The sequence below is a fragment of the Copadichromis virginalis genome, linkage group LG3, assembly GCF_057382275.1.
Source record: "Copadichromis virginalis isolate Kocher_CV1m ecotype Utaka linkage group LG3, C_Virginalis_male_GT1.1, whole genome shotgun sequence".
In the NCBI taxonomy this organism is placed as follows: domain Eukaryota; kingdom Metazoa; phylum Chordata; class Actinopteri; order Cichliformes; family Cichlidae; genus Copadichromis; species Copadichromis virginalis.
In genome coordinates, this window is record NC_140620.1 from 8068069 (window position 1) to 8087659 (window position 19591).

Consider the following 19591-nt stretch of genomic DNA (forward strand, 5'->3'; position numbering starts at 1 on the left):
TCATCTCTTGCTCAGGCCATTGAAACCCTACAGAAAGCCTTTGTTGCTTTCCAGCATTCACTTATCCAGCTAAAATTAGTTCTCAATGCTGACAAGACTAAGCTAATGTTGTTTTCTAAGTCAAAGAAGGTCCCGGAGCCTATTCCAGTGGTGTCCACCCTTGAAGGAAATGTCATAGAGATAGTTCATGAATATAAATACCTTGGTGCAGAGGCGGAGCCAGACATTTGAAACACCCGGGGCTTAGCCCTAAAGGGTAGTATGCATATGGGATTTTTTTTTTTTTTTGGGGGGGGGGGGGGTAGAAATGACTGAAAGATTAATAGGCTCTGTTTTGAGTTTTGTTCAAAAAAGAATGACTTCATATAGGGAAAAATATATATCACATATGCAGGACACCTTAAACTAGTTTTTTAATTAAGCAGCGAGGCAGAACAAAGTCAGGCCTGTATCAAGACACGAGGACTAACCCCAATTCAACCAGACCCAAAACTGATCCGGAATTAAAACAGGACTACAACAGTTCAAAATCAGGACTACTGAGGACTTAACCAAGACAGAACCAGAATCAGAACTAGATGATAGTAGCACTAAAAATCATCATACACAGCAAATCCATCATGTCCAAATTAACACTGTCGGATTTGATTTCAACACTATTAAAGTGTCTATATGGGTCCACACCAGAGAGTGTTAATTTAACTCTTTTTGGAGAGTTGGTACGTTAACTCTGATTTAGTGTTAAACACCAAATCTGTCTGGAGTTGATAATTTAACACTTGGTGTTAAGAGTTTATATATTAACTCTCAAAGAGTATTTTAGTTTAACTACGTAAGAGTTATCTTCTAATTCATTCTAAAAAGCGGGAATTTTACTGTTCTGAACTTCTAGAAATTTCTTTTGGAAATAAACATTTACTAAAAAGATGCAATGGTTTTTGAAAAACATTTATTCTGAACTGTGCACCACAATTTCAAAACATTTTCTGAAAGATGTAACAGTATACATGTTCTCACTTTCATTAGAATTTTGTTTATCAAAAGGTCTGACATGGTAAATGCAAATAACAGCATCTCATCACTTATTTCTTCAATACAATATGCATGTCCTTCATTCATCACTTTGTGGAACTTCAACGCACTTCTGCTCTCCCCCATATTCCATCTTCACAAGCATATCCTGTGCGGAGATCGAATAAAAATTAGTTGACACTAATTAATGGCACAAATAATCCAGTAAACAATTGCAGCACAGTAAAAAAAAAAAAAAAGGAATCCTCTTTGAGCCATTACTTGTGTAAAGTATTTTCCCAAAAGACAAAGACGCAGGCAACAGGTAATACTGAACTAAATGTAAAACCTCAACCTTTTTCATTTTTACCTAAACCGTGTGCACAAAACTCTGGAGGGATCTATGCTAACGTAGAACCCAGTCAGGACGTCAGCTACTGCTGTTTGCTCGTTTTTTTGTTTTTTTTTTTATGGGCGATCGTTTTCAGGCTTCAAGTAGCACCATTATACCAACATTTCACATTCTAGACATTGTTTTAGGTGTATTTGACCAAAGGTTTGACTGAAAATTCACATGCAAGCTTTTTTTCAAGGCTGTGGTATTTGCCCGCAAACAATACCTTTCAGCTAGCTAAAACAGAATATTATGCTATCACCGAGCAACATGGCTAATGCCTTTCACACAGCTTTGTCTCAACTCCAAAGAGCCACAGAAGTAAAAGCTCATGATAATAATTGAAACAATCTTTGAAAAAGTGACTTACCAAGCAGGGCAAACAACTCAAATATGTAGCAAATGTTCTGAAACGGCTTCACTTCAGCTTCGATTGGAGCCGTGCTGGGGGCGGAGTCTGTGAATTTACTCTGTTGGTGTCATAGCCCCTGTAGGTGTTCAGAGTTAAGAGGTCAAGAGTTAATGTTTCCATTGTAACACCTCCAGATTTGACAGAGAAACACTCATTTTTAACACTCGATTTTAACTACTATCATTTTACACCTCAGAGTTACATTAAAAGAATGTGACTCTGCTTAGAGTAAAATTAACTCTACTTTTGCAAGGAGACTATTAACACCAAAAAATTTAACACTTTTGAATTTGCTGTGTAGACCTGCACTGCACTTATTTTTTTAATTCTACCAAAGTAAACTATTTAGATTGAGAAAAGTTTATATAATTATTTAGCCTTGTTGTGCAAACAAGCCTGCATAACTTAATAAATATAGAATTTGAAAAATAGCAAACCTAAAAAGAAACACTAGGTACGAGATACATGAGGACCTATGATACGGTGATACTTTTGGTAAACAACCATTTGACTAACATGTGTGTCTCACCTGGGCCCTATTCCAGGAAGCCGGTTTAGTGCAAACTCTGAGTAAGTATACCCTGAGTTAACGAAAACTCTGGGTTTTCAGTTTCACAAAGCGAGTTTAGATTAATCCTGAGTGAGTCACTATGACGACACACTCCGTGAAGCTAACCTGCCCCCTAGCAGGTTTACTTCAACTAACCCTGACTTTCTCCGCCTCTGTGTCGGAAACCTGACTGTAGGAAGTGTCAGACATGGCGTGCTCCTTCCTTGAAGAGCCAGTAGATGTTGAAGCCCAAATTCTCCGCAGAGCTCTCCGCCGGGAGAGAGTGATTAGAGCGCGTTTGGACATTTTATCATTTCCTGATGATTTCCTGTGTGAACGTTACCGTTTTTCAGCACAATCTACAATTTATTTGAATAACATCCTCAGGCCTAATATTGCTCATGTGACACATCGCGGACATCCTCTCAGTTCTGTACATATTATTTGTATTGCACTTCGGTTTTTTGCAAACGGGAGCTTTCTGTATAATATTGGTGACGCTGAGCACGTTTCCAAGGCTACCGTCTGTCGGGCAGTCAGGAATGTTACAGTTGCACTGAAACGTCTCCTGCACTCGTCTGTGGTGTTCCCCGGTCACAGACCCACAAGATTCATCAAAGAGGGATTCCACAAAATTGCAGGTAGCAGGATGAACGAAACTTAATTCATGATGTGGTGATACTTGAACTACTACTTAAATTTTACATTTATTTTCAGGGTTCCCAGGCGTGATTGGCTGTACAGATGGCACTCACATTCCAATCATTGCTCCTTCAGTAAATGAAGGAGACTATGTGAACAGGAAGTCTTTCCACAGCATTAATGTACAGGTGCATAGTTCCCTGTAGCATTTCAAACTAACAAATCATTTCATTATAGTAATGGATGCTAATTTGTGTTCTCTGCACTGTGAAGATCATATGTGATGCTGCCAACATTATCACAAATGTGGAAGCCAAGTGGCCAGGCTCTGTGAGTGGTGGTGGTGGAGGACCCCCACCTGTTTTTCGGGCCTCCGCTTTTTTTCTAGTGGCTATAACGGGTCACATTTGAGCATAGAGAGTAAGCAAATATTTACTTGTAATGTGCTCAGATAATTTCAATAAGTGCTTACAGAAAGAAAATTAATGTAGCCTCTAACTGCAATTGATTTACATGGGACAAACAGACCAAGCACTATGGCTCATAATACAATTACACCTTACCTGTTTGGACTATATTTTTATATTTCATTTTTACTTGCTGCCAGGAACGTTTGGGGCCTGTTGGGTTGCACCTGCGCTCACATCACATCACAAAATAAAATGTATAAAATAAAAAATAAGATATAATAAAATAACGTGTTAAATGGGTGGAAATCCCTAGATCAATGTTTATATTAACACTCACGCATTGACTCTGTCGGCTATGTTTTGCCATGCATGCTCCCTTTCTTTTGCAGCTGAGGCTGTGTTACTTTTTTTCTGCAAAATTTGCATGTTATCGGCATATGCTGCCATCAGAATTTCGGCCTCAAGCGCTGTAAAATACATTGACCGCGCCTTCTTTCCTTCCGTCTCCATGGTGACTCGCTTAATCTGTGCTCCACTAATCAGGGCTTTATGTATCCTCGTGCACGCGCTTAACTTGGGGTTAAAGCAACTCCGCGTTGATTGAACTACTTGTTATCAGCCTTTCTGAAACCGAATATTCCGAGTTGGGGCCCGTTCTTCGTACGTCGCTTACTACATCCAAGCTCAAATGAAACATCCAAGATCAAATCATCGCGCTAACTCTGAGCTCGCTATTCCGGTTCCCCGAACACACCTGTTGTTGACGATTAGTATAGCTGGATGAAGTAATGTGAGATCACTGGGTGGCCCAACAGGGGCTACGCATCGATAGTAGAAACATTGATCGGCAACCCTTTGATTGGTCGGCGAAAATGTCGAAGGAGCGCGCTCGGTATTTTTCGGCAGCAGAGCAAGAACTCTTGAGTGAGGGATTTCAGGAGTTTCAGAGTCTAATTAAAACGCAAGGGAACACTGCAAAGGCTGCAAAAGCAAGGAGAGAGGGCTGGCAGAAAGTTGCTGACAAATCAAACTCGTAAGTAATTCAATAATAATAATAATAATGGAGTGGATTGATATAGCGCTCTTCAAGGCACCCAAAGCGTTTTACAATGCCACTATTCATTCACTCTCACATTCACACACTGGTAGCTGTCACAGCTGCCCTGGGACAGAAGCCAGGCTGCCATATTGCGCCATCGGCCCCTCTGGCCAACACCAGTAGGTGGTAGGGTAGATTTATCATATCACACCATATTATCCAATATTATATTACATTATATTATATTATGTTATATTATATCCCCTTTCACATTAGAGCCACAACAGGACCCACTAGAACATGGGAACAAGTAAAAGTGGAATACAGGAGTATTCTACAGAATGGTAATATTTATCACTTATATTGCTTTTAGTCTCTTGGACAGAGACCCTGAAATAATCTGTTTGTTTGTTCATAACAGCAACCAAGAAAAGGGGCAGAGCAAAAAAAAAAGACAGGTGGTGGTCCTGCACCCCCTCGTCAACAAGTTGGTTAAGTAAATAATACCCTCACGGGAAAATCGATATCTCTCTATGAGCACACTGTCGCGCTGAGCTAAAGGATCCTGTCTGTCCCGCAATATACGCTGAATTCTGAGGACTCTCCTTATCAGTCTTGCACCTTCCGCAATGGGTGGCTCGCGTATACGGACAGGACATGGCTGCAACAGGCTTCCCAAATCCACCTTCGCTTTTATAGCCGTGGTCTCCCATCTTGATTACACGAAGTAAATTGCAATTACTACTCTGAAATCTGAATTACATCTGTAATAATCACATACATGTAATAGAATGTTAATAGTACATTTCCCTTTTTTAGGAAATGACCTGTATGTATCTGTGTGAAATCAATAAAAGGATCAAGTGCTGCATTATCTTTAGTTACATTGATGTTATTTATTTATGGTACAACAGTGGTAAAATATCGCTGTTGCTTTCGTATACATGAAGCGGAAATACCTGAGTGGCCGCGATCTAATCCTGTTTACATAAAGTAAACCTGCTCCCGAGCAGGTTTACGCTTACGGCTCTGTTGCTATGACAGCAAGTCCCGGATGGGCTTCGGGGAACCGAACGATCCAGGATCACGCGAAATCGTCAACAGTCAAATCCGGCTAACTTACTTAGCGAGGTACGAAGAACAGGCCCCTGGACAGTTCGGGGTTACTCAACCCTGAGTATCGTTTTTCACTCTCAGTTTTCTAAACCGGCTTCCTGAAATAGGGCCCTGCTCTTGTTCCATCTCTGTTCTGTCCTCATTCTCTCTCTCCCTCTTTGTGCTGACAATCATCAAATATACAGATATTTACAAACTCTTCAGATCAAAACACAAACACTTTTTTAATTGTAACATCAAATCAGACTAAATGTTTATTTTTTTAGATTGATAAATATAAAAAACATATTTGTTAACTTTAAGAGTAAAGAGAGAAACTATCTGTATTTCTTAATTGCAAATGGCACCAAATTGTATTCAAACTGAGCCACACTTATGGAGCTCCACAGTTCTTTTCCTGGTGTTTTGGTTGAACATCTCTTGATGTTCCCATGTCACAGAAACAGGCTCTGTGTTTTGCCTTATATGCATCCACAGCTGTGCCACCAGTTTACTCACATGGACTCTACGAACCTATCAGAAGCTTCTTCAGCTCAGAATCGAATCGTCTGGAGTTTCTTATTAATTAACAAACTTAGTGTACATGTACTCCAAAATTTGATCAAAGTGATAAAAAACAGAAAGCTCTGTCTCTTTATTCTGACATTTAACTAATTCAAAAGATATATCAATATTTATCTAAAACAAAAGTTTACTCTAAATTGATGTTGTACAGTAAAAATGTTTTATGTTTTCTCCATAAAGTGTATGTAAATATCTGGTTACAAATGTGAATATCCTGCTGTGTACTGAAACCCCTCTTGTTTTGCATAGAAATATACTGAACAACATACAAAGCATAATATATAAAATAACATTTACCTGAGTTTTTTCTTTGAAAGAACCCTCTAATGTCCATTCTTATATTTCAGTACATAACTGAAACCGATTTAGTCGGGGAGGGTAAGAACTGAAAATATGAAATAAACACACGTAAGCTAAGACTCTAAAAAAAATAGCATTTTTTCGGCTTTTTGTTTCGCCATTTGTTGATTCACTTGAAGAGCAAGTAAAATAATATTGGTCAAGTGATCAGTTTCATATCAATCTTTCGTGATTCACCGTCATATTTACATTATTTGTACGGTATGAATGATTTTCTTTGGTACCTGGTCAAACTTCAGCTCTCCTTAGTATGGCTGGCTCCGTCTCTCCAACAGCGCACTCCCAGGCAGCAGCTGCCCCGCCCCCTCGCTCAGTCGCTTAGTGCCTGAGCTCGGATCATACCAATATCAGGGGGGATTCACGCACAGTCGTAAATTCCCACAGTGTGCACTATGTGCTTCGAATATTGTGTGTACTTTTTGTTTTATACAGTTGTCAGCCAGGCATCTAACTATGAAAAAATTACACTCCAAAAGACCCCGGGCTTCTGACAAAACAACCCGGGCTTAAGCCCAGTAAGCCACCCCCACGCTCCGCCCCTGCCTTGGTGTCTGGATTGATGACTCCTTCACCTTTAAACCACATATAGAGAGACTAGTAAAGAAACTGAGACTTAAACTTCGTTTTTTCTTCCGTAATAAACAGTGCTTTTCTTTTGCAGTAAAAAAACGTCTTGTCACTGCAACCTTTATATCTGTGTTAGATTATGGTGACATTCTGTATATGAACGCTTCTTCTTCATGTCTTCTAATGTTGGACACGATGTATCATGCTTCCTTGAGGTTTATTACTAACTGTAGATATCTGACCCATCACTGTGACTTGTACTTAAGAGTAAAATGGCTTTCTTTGGCCATTAGAAGACAGGGGCATATGTACACTTTTATTTACAAAGCTATGCTTGAATTGCTGCCTCCTTATATTTGTACTTTGGTCACAAGGACAAATAGTGGTTCTTACTCCTTGCGCTCAAATGATCAGCTGCTGTTGTCTGTTCCCCTTGTCCGCACAGAGCTGGGGAAGAAAGCCTTTGTCCACTCTGCGCCTTTTTCATGGAACCTGTTACAGAAAGACTGGAAACTGACTGAACTGCTGTCTTTAAATGTTTTTAAAACTAAACTCAAAGGCCTACAGGCTGCCTCAATAATGTGTAATTGTTTTGTGTAATTTTTTAACTTTGTTTGTTTGTATGTATTTGTTTGGAAATGTGCTGCCTCTTGGCCAGGACTCCCTTGAAAAAGAGGTTTTTGATCTCAACGGGACATTCCTGGTTAAATAAAGGCTAAATAAAAAAAATAATAATAATCCTACCGTAAAACAATAAAACAAGGTACGACCTCTTCCCATGCTCCCAGGATGTGGGGGTGAACGCTAGAACACCTTGGAGTGTTACAGACCCCCTAGGATGAGACATTCTTTCAATATGCCACCAACTATATACTTCTAAACACAAATGATTACATGCAGTATTCTACCATGCATATACATACCATGCAGTAAACTTACAGTGGGGCAAAAAAGTATTTAGTCAGCCACCGATTGTGCAAGTTCCCCCACTTAAAATGATGACAGAGGTCAGTAATTTGCACCAGAGGTACACTTCAACTGTGAGAGACAGAATGTGGAAAAAAAATCCATGAATCCACATGGTAGGATTTGTAAAGAATTTATTCGTAAATCAGGGTGGAAAATAAGTATTTGGTCACCTCAAACAAGGAAAATCTCTGGCTCTCACAGACCTGTAACGTCTTCTGTAAGAAGCTTTTCTGTCCCTCACTCGTTACCTGTATTAATGGCACCTGTTTGAACTCATCATCTGTATAAAAGACACCTGTCCACAGCCTCAAACAGTCAGACTCCAAACGCCGCCATGGCCAAGACCAAAGAGCTTTCGAAGGACACCAGGAAAAGTATTGTAGACCTGCACCAGACTGGGAAGAGTGAATCTACAATAGGCAAGCAGCTTGGTGTGAAAAAATCAATTGTGGGAGCAATCATCAGAAAATGGAAGACATACAAGACCACTGATAATCTCCCTCGATCTGGGGCTCCACGCAAGATCTCATCCCGTGGGGTCAAAATGATCATGAGAACGGTGAGCAAAGATCCCAGAACCACACGGGGGGACCTGGTGAATGACCTGCAGAGAGCTGGGACCAAAGTAACAAAGGTCACCATCAGTAACACACTACAACGGCAGGGAATCAAATCCCGCAGTGCCAGACGTGTTCCGCTGCTGAAGCCAGTGCATGTCCAGGCCCGTCTGAAGTTTGCCAGAGAGCACATGGATGATACAGCAGAGGATTGGGAGAATGTCATGTGGTCAGATGAAACCAAAGTAGAACTTTTTGGTATAAACTCAACTCGTCGTGTTTGGAGGAAGAAGAATACTGAGTTGCATCCCAAGAACACCATACCTACTGTGAAGCATGGGGGTGGAAACATCATGCTATGGGGCTGTTTTTCTGCCAAGGGGACAGGACGACTGATCCGTGTTAAGGACAGAATGAATGGGGCCATGTATCGTGAGATTTTGAGCCAAAACCTCCTTCCATCAGTGAGAACTTTGAAGATGAAACGAGGCTGGGTCTTCCAACATGACAATGATCCAAAACACACCGCCCGGGCAACAAAGGAGTGGCTCCGTAAGAAGCATTTGAAAGTCCTGGAGTGGCCTAGCCAGTCTCCAGACCTCAACCCCATAGAAAATCTGTGGCGGGAGTTGAAAGTCCGTGTTGCTCGGCGACAGCCCCAAAACATCACTGCTCTCGAGAAGATCTGCATGGAGGAATGGGCCAAAATACCAGCTACTGTGTGTGCAAACCTGGTAAAGACCTATAGTAAACGTTTGACCTCTGTTATTGCCAACAAAGGTTATGTTACAAAGTATTGAGTTGTATTTTTGTTATTGACCAAATACTTATTTTCCACCCTGATTTACGAATAAATTCTTTACAAATCCTACCATGTGAATTCATGGATTTTTTTTTTCACATTCTGTCTCTCACAGTTGAAGTGTACCTCTGGTGCAAATTACTGACCTCTGTCATCATTTTAGGTGGGGGAACTTGCACAATCGGTGGCTGACTAAATACTTTTTTGCCCCACTGTATATCATTAAAAGATTATACTGTCAATTTTCCATTGACAGCAACCCAAAGACGTCCAACAGAAAGTGTCATCATGCATGTTAAAGGATGGAACAATGTCCTCCTCGTGATGCTCATAAACAGAAAATCTCCTTCACAAGTTTTTTTTCTCTTAGAGCTCAGAGCTCTTCAAAGTCTTCATCACCACAGTATGAGAAGAAAACATCATCAGCTCAGCCAGTAAAAGCGGGAGCTGGTGTTTCACCTGAATGAGTTGTCTCATTGCTGACGGCAGGTCAGAGTAACTGATGATGATTTAGTTTTGGAGTCCAGCGATTCTGTGGCTCAGAATACCAGAACACAAACTCTGTGTCCTTCCCTTAGCCGAGGTTTTCCACACATGCTCAGCAAACTGAACGAGGTGACTGTGGTCGGTCCTGCTCTACAGCAAAACCAGCTAAGTATGACTTTTATTCTGTTGGGTTTGCTTACATGCTTTGCTTTGTTATTTGTGTGACTACGTCATAGCCCATCCATCCATTTTCTTCCACTTATCTAAAGCAGATAATATACATACAGTCTGTTGTCATAGGTTATGTGGAAACGTGCTTTGTGGTCAGTTAGGCTTTTGAATTGTTCCACCACGAGACACACACTAGCTCAATCCTAGAGCGAAGCTTCGTGAAACTGTGAAACATCTGAAGCATTTGATGATGCTGTTCTGTGAAACAGTGAGGGGACAGACTAGTTAAACCAGACTGGTAATAACTGTGATCATCACGTGCTCTGAAGAAATCCTCACACACACAGAAAGCTGCGACTGTAATGATCAGTCAGTAAAATCCTTCCTCTGTTAACATTTGTTATTAACTCAAAATATATTTTTAAATGAAAAGGTTGAAAAATGTGATTTCCTTCACTATAAGAAGTGAACATTTATCACATTTTCACAGGTTAGACCAATCGCAATAGTCCATTTCACACACACCTGTGAACCTTCCTCTGATGAGCGACCTCTGAACCCTGGAGAAACTTCCTGCTGCTGTGGATGTTGTATCCTGTAACAGTGAGGTGATGTTCACTGAGTGTGGAGTTTGGGTCACAGTGAACCTGCAGGACCCCTGTTGTTTATCAGATATTCACAACAGAAGCTTCAGTGGGAATAAAAAAAAAGAAATAGATCACCTTGAATTAATTAATGACATGTTTTTGATTTTTGATTTTTACAGTATAAATATTTTCTTTACGGTGGTGCAGTGTGTGAGTAGCAGGTTAGAATGAAGATGACGTCACTTAATACAATAGTTGACATTTTCTGTTAAAAGTAGAAGAAAGTAGAGCCCACACCGAGTCAGAGCTGAAACCTCTTGCTGTTATATATTCTCCCTGAGAGCAGAGATGAGCTTTTATTGACATATTTCAATGAGAGTATACACCAGTTTTTACATTTTAATGACAGGCCACAGTTGGGTCGTTGAAACCAAGCACACCATTGTTGTTCTTGTGACATTACCAATAAGTGTGATGTGTCACATGGCCCTCTTCCTATTGAAAAAACAAAAGTTGTATCCAAGATGGCCGACTTCTAAATGGCCACCATGGTCACCGCCCATCTTGAGGAGTTTGCCCCTCACATATACTAATGTGCCACAAACAGGACTTTAATATCACCAACCATTCCCATGTTATTACGGTGTATCCATATAAATGGCCCACCCAGGTCAAAAGGTCATCGATCAAGCTTGCATTCTTGAGTGACACAAGCTGTATGCATATGTTTTTTTTAGCGTGGCTCTTGTGGCCCTCCATACTTTTATAGTTTGAAGTGTCAGAGACGAGCTGTGATGAGTTTGTTCACTCTGAGCCAGTCTGAGCAGTCAGACAACATATTTGTAAATCAGCACATGAAGGTGTCGCCCTCTCACACTCTTCAGGTGGAGTCCCGCCTCCTTCCAGGAAGCAGCTCACCTGTGTGTCTGTGTTTAGTGCCTAGGTGTGGAGTGGATCTTGTTGTTGGTATGTGTGAAGAAACTGTAAGTTTGCTTTTTTCCTCCTTTAACAGTTTGACTCTTTATTTCTGTGATGTTTGGACCTGATGTTCAGCTCTTAGTTCAGGATAAACTTTGATCACTGTTGTGTTTGAAGACAAATCCACATGATTCTAAATTACTGATTGAGTTGAAACAAACAGCTTTATAAACAGTTCATGTTTGATTGATAACTTCATAAACAAACTGTGCCTTTTTATTTCTTGGAATGAAAACATTGTCTCACCATTAAATCACATACATCAGTGTCCAAATGTTTCCTGTCAGTCCTTTAAAATTAAAATGACATGAATGTTAGTTGTAATGTGTTTGATTGCAGTCGGGTTGTAAACTTCATATTTCCTTGATTGATCATAGAATCCATTTGTACTCCTGTTTGAATCGCATCAAAGAATCAGACAACAAACTGCAGTAATAGCCTCTGAAAATCTGAAAAGAAAGACAAAGTTGCTCCACACTCATAGGCCCAGATGAGACACAGCCTCATTTTTCAGGTGTGAGTCAGACAGTCAGGCAGTTAAAAACATGTCAAAAAAACTCAGCTCTTATCATGTTCCTGAACCTCCTAAGCTTCCTTCCTATCCTTCCTGATATTTGGAGGCTAAGCTCAGAGCTCTCTGAGAGGATTCTCAGGCTTTTTGAGAATACCAACACGGTGTGGAAAAATCCTCTCACTCCCTCTTCTCTCAGATGGCTGGGTCACTCAGATACTCAGCACCAATCCATCTGCCGATCTCCCGTGTCCTCGCCTCACTCGTAAACAAGACTTGAGACACTTAAATTCCTCCACTTGGGGTAGTAACTCACCCCAAAGTGGGTATTTCACCATTTCGGGTGCTGAATCTCATTTCCATTGCAAATGAGAGGTGAAGGCCACCACCTGAAGAAGCCAACAGAACCACACTAACTGTGAAAAGCAGAGATGAGATTCTAAGACCACCCCAGTGGAAACCTTCTGCCACTTGGCTACACCTAGAAATTCTGTCTATTAATAAGAGAATCAGTGACATAGGGCAACACTGATGGAGTCCATCACCCACTGGGAACTAGTCGGACTTTTTGCCAGCAATGCGGCGAAAAGTCCACAAAACACATGACCTCATGGTTGGTGAAACTCACATGCACCCAATTATCCTTGAGAGAATAAAGAGCTGGTCCAGTGACTGGGACAAAAACTCAGTCTTTCCTCCTGTATCCACAGTTAATGGATAATCTCTTGTTCTTTCAGATGAAAATGCCCTCTCGTATTTTACAGATCAATGATGGCGAAGTCTGTTCCATTGCAACTCCTGGAAATGCTGGATGATCTGGGAGAGGAACAGCTGAAACGTTTCCACTTTTACCTGCAGAATGAACCTGTAGGTGATTTCCAGACTATCAAAAAGAGTCGTCTGGAGAATGCAGACAGGCTGAAAACGGTAGATGTGATGATACAGAGCTATTCAGACCATGCAGTGGAGGTGGCAACGTTGATTATTATGATGATGAATAATAGTAAGTGAAAAAAAAGACATGAAAACAACAAAATAAATACAAAGGTTTATTTTATTAAGCATGTTGAGAGTCAGGTTGTGTCACTTTATGTTTTTAAATTTCTCACGTTTCTCCTCAAATTACTTAGAGGAAATATCCTAAAGATATTTTTTTGTTAGTTTTTTTTTTTTAGCGATTCAGGTTAGTTAATATTTTTATTTATTTATTTTTCTTCCCAGTTACTCCCTTAATAAATAGCATGCCATTAATTTGTTAATTGTCCAGCCAAACTATTAATACATTAAATAATAAAATTTCTAAAAAGATTATCCTGTTATGCCTGTTTTACCTTTACCTCTCCAAAAATTGCATGAAGAAATTAACACCTTTGATTTATTGATATTTAAGCAATTCATCTTGCTTTCATCTTTTCATTTCATTTTCATGAACTGACTTTCGTGGAAAACACGCTACACCCAATGTTATGTTTTTACTTTGTCTACTTTTATTATTGAGCTTAAATAAAGTTATAAAACAGGTAGTTACTACTGCAGGTCTCTGTGCTGTACATAGATAGCAATTCAATTGAAGTACATTTTGGAGTTGTTGCCCACTGACTCAATGTTTTCCTCTCTATAAATTGAAAAATTAAGGAAGAGTGCCGAATAGTGGTCTCGCTCAGGGCAGTGAAGTAACCCAGAAACTGTAAGTAAAGTTCAAAAATCCATTTTGTCTGTCACTCAATAAACCTTTCAGATAAAGACGTGGACAAAATGGTCGGTACCCTTCATTCAATGAAAGGAAAACTCACAATGGTCACAGAAATAACTTTAATCTGACAAAAGTAATAATAAATACAAATTCTATGAATGTTAACCAATGAAAGTCAGACATTGCTTTTCAACCAAGCTTCAACTGAATTATTTAAAAAAGATAAATGCATGAAACAGGCCTGGACAAAAATGATATTACCTACAACTTAATATTTTGTTGTACAACCTTTTGAGGCAATCACTGCATTCAAACGATTCCTGTAACGGAGACTTCTGCACCTCTCAGCAGGTATTTTGGCCGACTCATGAGCAAACTGCTCCAGTTGTTTCCGGTTTGAAGGATGCCTTTTCCAGACTGCATGTTTCAGCTGTTTCCAAAGATGCTCAATAGGATGGAGGTCAGGGCTCATAGAAGGCCACTTTAAAATAGTCCAATGTTTTCCTTTTAGCTATTTTTGAGTGTTTTAAGCTGTGTTTTGGGTCATTGTCCTGTTGTAAGACCCATGACCTGTGACTGAGACCAAGCTTTCTAACACTGGCCAGCACATTTCTCTCTAGAATCCCTTGATAATCTTGAGATTTCATTGTACCCCGCACAGATTCAAGACAACCTGTACCAGATGCAGCAACGAAGCCCCAGAACATAACCGAGCCTCCCCCGTGTTTCACAGTTGGGACAGCATTCTTTTCTTGATATGCTTCATTTTTCCGTCTGTGAACATAGAGCTGATGTACCTTGGCAAAAAGTTAAATTTTGGTCTCATCTGTCCATAGGACATTCTCCCAGAAGCTTTGCTGCTTGTCAACATGTAGTTTGGCATATTCCAGTCTGGCTTTGTATGATTTGTTTTCAACAATGGTGTCCTCCTTGGTCATCTCCCATGTAGCCCTCTTTAGCTCAAACTACGACGGATGGTCTGACACTAATGTTCCTTGAGCTTGAAGTTCAGCTTGGATCTCTTTAGAAGTCTTTCTGGGCTCTTTTGTTACCATTCAGATTATCAGTCTCTTTGATCTGTCATCAATTTTCCTCCTGCGGCCACGTCCAGGGACATTGGCTATAATCCCATGGATCTTAAATTTCTGAATGACATGTGTAACTGTAGTCACAGGAATATCTAGGTGCTTGGAGATGGTCTTATAGCCTTTACCTTTAACATGCTTGTCTACGATTTTCTTTCTAATCTCCTGAGAGAACTCTTCTGAAGAATTAACCACATATTCACAGGCTACTGGCCCTTTCTGCCACACACATGTAGTACACATGTAGTTTAAATGGCGTCTGGCCTTTTAAACTTTGAGAGGCTGAAACTTTTTGGCATTGTTAACACCTGTTTTTAATCGTTTGAGCAAATAGAATCACTGTAACAATGCCATGTTCACTTAACTCCAACCAATCAGAAGTTGCAGCCAAACCCCACATGGGCCCAGATTTACAGCATGCGCCGTCTGTCCAGTGACGTGTCTGTAGTAGGGTCGAAAATGATGGTTTTGGACAGAGGTGGCTCTGATGTGCCCAGTTAGCCATGGTAGCTGCTGATATCACAGGGCTACTGGCTACCGCAGAAATAATGGAAAAAAGAAAACTCAGGATGGTAAGCCAACTTCTGTCTTAGTGCATTTGAACCGCTATGTGATTTTGTGGTCTTCCTTTGCAGCTCTTTCAGTGAATTATGGTCTGAGCATGATGAACATTGGTATTTGGAATCTGTGATAGCTCTGAAGGCTAGCTAGCCTTTCTTTAGCTGGTTACATGAGAATTTCTGGTTCAGTTGTTTGTTTAGTGGACTTTTACATAACTGCTCTTTTAATCATCACTTGTTTTCGTTGTTTCTTTGGATACCACACATGTTTGGACTTATACTTCTAAACCCGTGTTATGATGGATTAAATGCGATCTCCTCCCTTTTCCCCTAATTTTTGGGGTGTGGGTGCTTAACAGGACTTAAACTGCAATAAATATGTAGAAAAGGGTGTTCTAAAACTTTTGAGTTTACGTTTTGAGTTTATAGTGTATGTTAGAAAGCATGAAACACATTTCAGATCGCTGGATGCTACAGGAAACTATGAAAGGTCATTAATAAAATCAAAGGCAGGGAGGTATCCTTTCCAGCTAAACAGAAGAGGAATATAAAAATAATGAAGGTGACAGTTTGAATCAGTTATATTTCATTCAATACAGTGTTGTACTGAGTGCAGATCATTAGCAGTTTGAGCCACATATGGATTGAAGTGTATTTGTGAAAATGTTGGACTGTTCCTTTATCGGTGTCTAACAGTATGTGTATGAAAGCCATGTAATGTCCATGTGTGCATGCTGAAAGAGACTGTGCTGGTTTGACCCCCCTCCTCCTTTCAGGGTGGAGCCTGCTGGAGTCCTATCGCTCAGACAAAGTCTAAGGAAGTGTAAGTGTGTTTTTAATGGGAGTCATGAAAACAAAGCAGCACACATTCAACCATCTTCAAACTGTCACATCACTCATTCACATCTCTGATGTCAGGAGTCATCATCAAAGTGTCAAGTGATGATGGATCAATAACTACAGCTGGATTGTGTTTGTTCTCTCATCAGATTCCTGTCAACTTACAATCGACACAATGACAGCACAAAAATACCTCAAACTGTCTGACAACAACAGAAGGGTGACATGTACATTTGATGAGGTTCAGTCATATCCTGATCATCCAGACAGATTTGATGGTGATCCTCAACTGCTGTGTAGAAATGGTCTGACTGGTCGCTGTTACTGGGAGGTTGAATGGAAAGGAGAGGTGCATGTATCAGTTAGTTACGGAAGAATCAAAAGGAAAGGAATCAGTATGGACTCTACGTTTGGAGGGAATGAGCTTTCCTGGTGTCTGATCTGCTCTAATGATGACACTCAAGGTGTAGTTCACAATAACAGATTAACCTCTGTTTCCTCCTCCTCCTCCTCTTCCTCTTCCTCTAACAGAGCAGCAGTGTATGTGGACTGTCCTGCTGGCACTCTGTCCTTCTACAGAGTCTTCTCTGACACTCTGATCCACGTCTACACCTTCAACACCACATTCACTGAAACTCTTTATCCTGGGTTTGCAGTTGAATATGGTTCATCAGTGCTTCTGTTGAGTTGAGTGTAAAGAGTGCCCTCCTGTTAGAGAAACACTGTAACAGTTGTTGAAAAGATAGTTCAGTCTGTACATGTCTGTCTCTTTCACTCAGAAACATGTTTTCAGATTCATAGATTCAATCAGTTGATGTTTGAAACTGTTCTAAATGATTTCTTGTAAACTTCTTCCTCTTCAGTCTTTTAAAGATGCAAGCTACTATTGTTCCAGGCCCACATGTTGTTTTTCTATATTTTTTCCACTCAAAGCTTCACAGTGAATATCAGTATGTTGTGTTTCTCTGAAGCTCAGTTCACACAGTTCCAGCTCCTCTGGATTTTCAACAAGTCTGAGCTCATGAAAATTAATCCAAATGTTTGATTAATGGGACTTTTTTAATGGGATTTTTCCAAACTCATCATATGTTTAACTTATTGTTGGAAGCTCATCATTTATAAACACTTTTGCCATAGAAGCTGCAAATATTGGCTCAATGGATTTTAATGCAGTTATAACGATAAAATGATTGTCTGGGAGTATCATCATCAACTAATAAATAAGAAAGACTGAATTTACCAATTGAAACTAGTCTTGTGTCTTCTTTCTGAATGTCTTTTGACAAAAAGACACAATGTCTTTAGATATATAGATATATATATAAAAACTCCACCGCGGAATGCAGCGGCGGAGAAAAAAAGACCAACCAGGTACGGGAACAAACCACACGGAAAGCAGTGGTGGTGACAGAGCAGATCCGGAGGCCGACCGCGAAGCCGACCACGAAGCCAACCGCAGCAACGAACTCGTTCAGGAGGCCGCCTTTCACAGTAACAATGTCCAGCTAGGGGCCTAGAGAGCGGCCGGCAAAGGTGAGGTGGTACAGGCCGAGCGGGACCTAACGGCGGTGTAGCAACTGCCGGACAAGACAAGGCAGGACCAGACGAGGCTGGACCAGGCAAGGATGGTGCTGGATGGGCTCATCTGACCTCCAGTGGAAGCAGGCTGCAGCGTAGGCAAACGAAGGCTGAAGCAGTCCCTCGTACCATCCAGCGGAGACAGAAGGTGGAGCAGTCCCTCGGACTCTCCAGTGGAGATAGAAGGCTCTAGTGGCCCCTCGGACCACCCAGCTGAGACAGACTGCTGAACGGGCCCAGTCTGGAGACGGAGCAATACTGGAAGAGCATATGGGAGAAGGACGCAACTCATAACGGCAATGCTCAGTGGCTAGTGGATCTGAGGGCAGACGATAGCGACCTCCCTGAACAGGGTCCAGTAACCATCACAGTGGCAGATATCCAAGAAAGGGTCTCCAGTATGAAGAGTTGGACAGCACCAGGCCCTGACATGGTTCACGCCTACTAGCTGAAGAAGCTGACTGCACTGCACGAGCGCCTGGCAGCACAAATGAACCAGCTGCTAGTTGACGAGAGACACCCAGAATGGCTAACCGAAGGCCGGACGGTCCTGATCCTCAAGGACCCCAAGAAGGGACCAGTCCTCTCCAACTACTGACCAATAACCTGCCTCAGCACCACGTGGAAGCTCCTGTCAGGCATCATATAGCATCATATAGCAGCTAATATGAAAAGGCACATGGGTCAATACATGAGTGGGGCACAGAAAGGGATGGGCAAGAATACCAGAGGCACAAAACACCAACTACTGACAGACCAAGCAGTCAGCCGAGACTGCAGGACCAGACTGACCAACCTGCGCACTGCCTGGATTGATTACAAGAAGGCCTATGACTCAATGCCCCACAGCTGGATACTGGAATGCCTAGAACTATATACCTGCAGAGGGTCAGGCAAGTCCTGAGAAGTCAGCTGAACGGTAAGAACAAGATCCGGGCTATCAAAACCTACGCCCTGCCCGTGATCAGGTACCCTGCTGGGGTAATAGGCTGGCCAATGGAGGAGATAAAAGCCACTGACATCAAGACAAGAAAGCTCCTTACCATGCATGGAGGGTTTCACCCCAAGTCCAGCACCCTGAGGCTGTATGCTAAGCGGAAGGAAGGGGGCCGGGGACTGGTGAGTGTCAGCACCACAGTCCAGGATGAGACAACATACATCCATGAATACATCACAAAGATGGCCCCAACTGACAGCATGCTCAGTGAATACCTCAGGCAGCAGAAACCCAAGAAAGTGGAGTAAGGCGAGGAACCATCATGGAAGGACAGACCCCTGCATGGTATGTACCACCTGCAGATAGAGGAGGTGGCTGACATCCAGAAATCCTACCAGTGGCTGGACAAAGCTGGACTGAAAGACAGCACAGAGGCACTAATAATGGCAGCACAAGAACAAGCTCTGAGTACAAGATCCATAGAGGCTGGGGTCTATCACACCAGGCAAGACCCCAGGTGCAGGCTGTGTAAAGATGCCCCTGAGACAATCCAGCACATAACAGCAGGGTGCAAGATGCTAGCAGGCAAGGCATACATGGAACGCCATAACCAAGTGGCCGGCATAGTGTACACGAACATCTGTGCCGAGTATAACCTGGAAGTCCCGAGGTCAAAATGGGAGACGCCCCCAAGGGTGATGGAGAATGACCGAGCTAAGATCCTGTGGGACTTCCAGATCCAGACGGACAAAATGGTGTTGGCTAACCATAG

At 41.5% G+C, this 19591-nt stretch overlaps 1 protein-coding gene and 1 long non-coding RNA gene across 5 annotated transcripts; one reads left to right on the forward strand and one right to left on the reverse strand.

The window, feature by feature from the left end:
- Positions 1–932: 932 nt before the first annotated feature.
- LOC146712561 (uncharacterized) lies at positions 933–2114 on the reverse strand. The gene is made up of 2 exons (XR_014919077.1): positions 1776–2114; positions 933–1180 (listed from the first exon to the last, which is right to left on the reverse strand). It is a non-coding gene; the product is annotated as an uncharacterized LOC146712561 (long non-coding RNA).
- A 9428-nt stretch (positions 2115–11542) lies between these two features.
- LOC146712562 (stonustoxin subunit beta-like) lies at positions 11543–17543 on the forward strand. Of its 4 annotated transcripts, none has more exons than XM_085452200.1 (5): positions 11543–11603; positions 12891–13129; positions 13762–13813; positions 16241–16287; positions 16454–17543. In XM_085452200.1, the coding sequence occupies exons 2-5, from the start codon at positions 12895–12897 to the stop codon at positions 16993–16995; spliced, it is 876 nt and encodes a 291-aa protein (XP_085308326.1). In that variant the 5' UTR covers positions 11543–11603; positions 12891–12894; the 3' UTR covers positions 16996–17543. The 4 variants fall into 4 exon arrangements, 3 of the variants coding, with proteins under 3 accessions (XP_085308326.1, XP_085308325.1, XP_085308324.1); XR_014919044.1 differs by having other exon boundaries at positions 11557–11620; positions 14168–16287; XM_085452199.1 differs by having other exon boundaries at positions 11557–11620; positions 12864–13129.
- Positions 17544–19591: the final 2048 nt, after the last annotated feature.

Excerpts from the sequence above, each read along its gene's own strand:
- LOC146712562 (XM_085452200.1), top strand. The coding sequence starts at position 12,895 with ATGATGGCGAAGTCTGTTCCATTGCAACTCCTGGAAATGCTGGATGAT. Across the intron at positions 13,130-13,761 it reads TATTATGATGATGAATAATA|GAAGAGTGCCGAATAGTGGT; the intron begins GTAAGTGAAAAA and ends TGAAAAATTAAG. Across the intron at positions 13,814-16,240 it reads AGTGAAGTAACCCAGAAACT|GGTGGAGCCTGCTGGAGTCC; the intron begins GTAAGTAAAGTT and ends TCCTCCTTTCAG.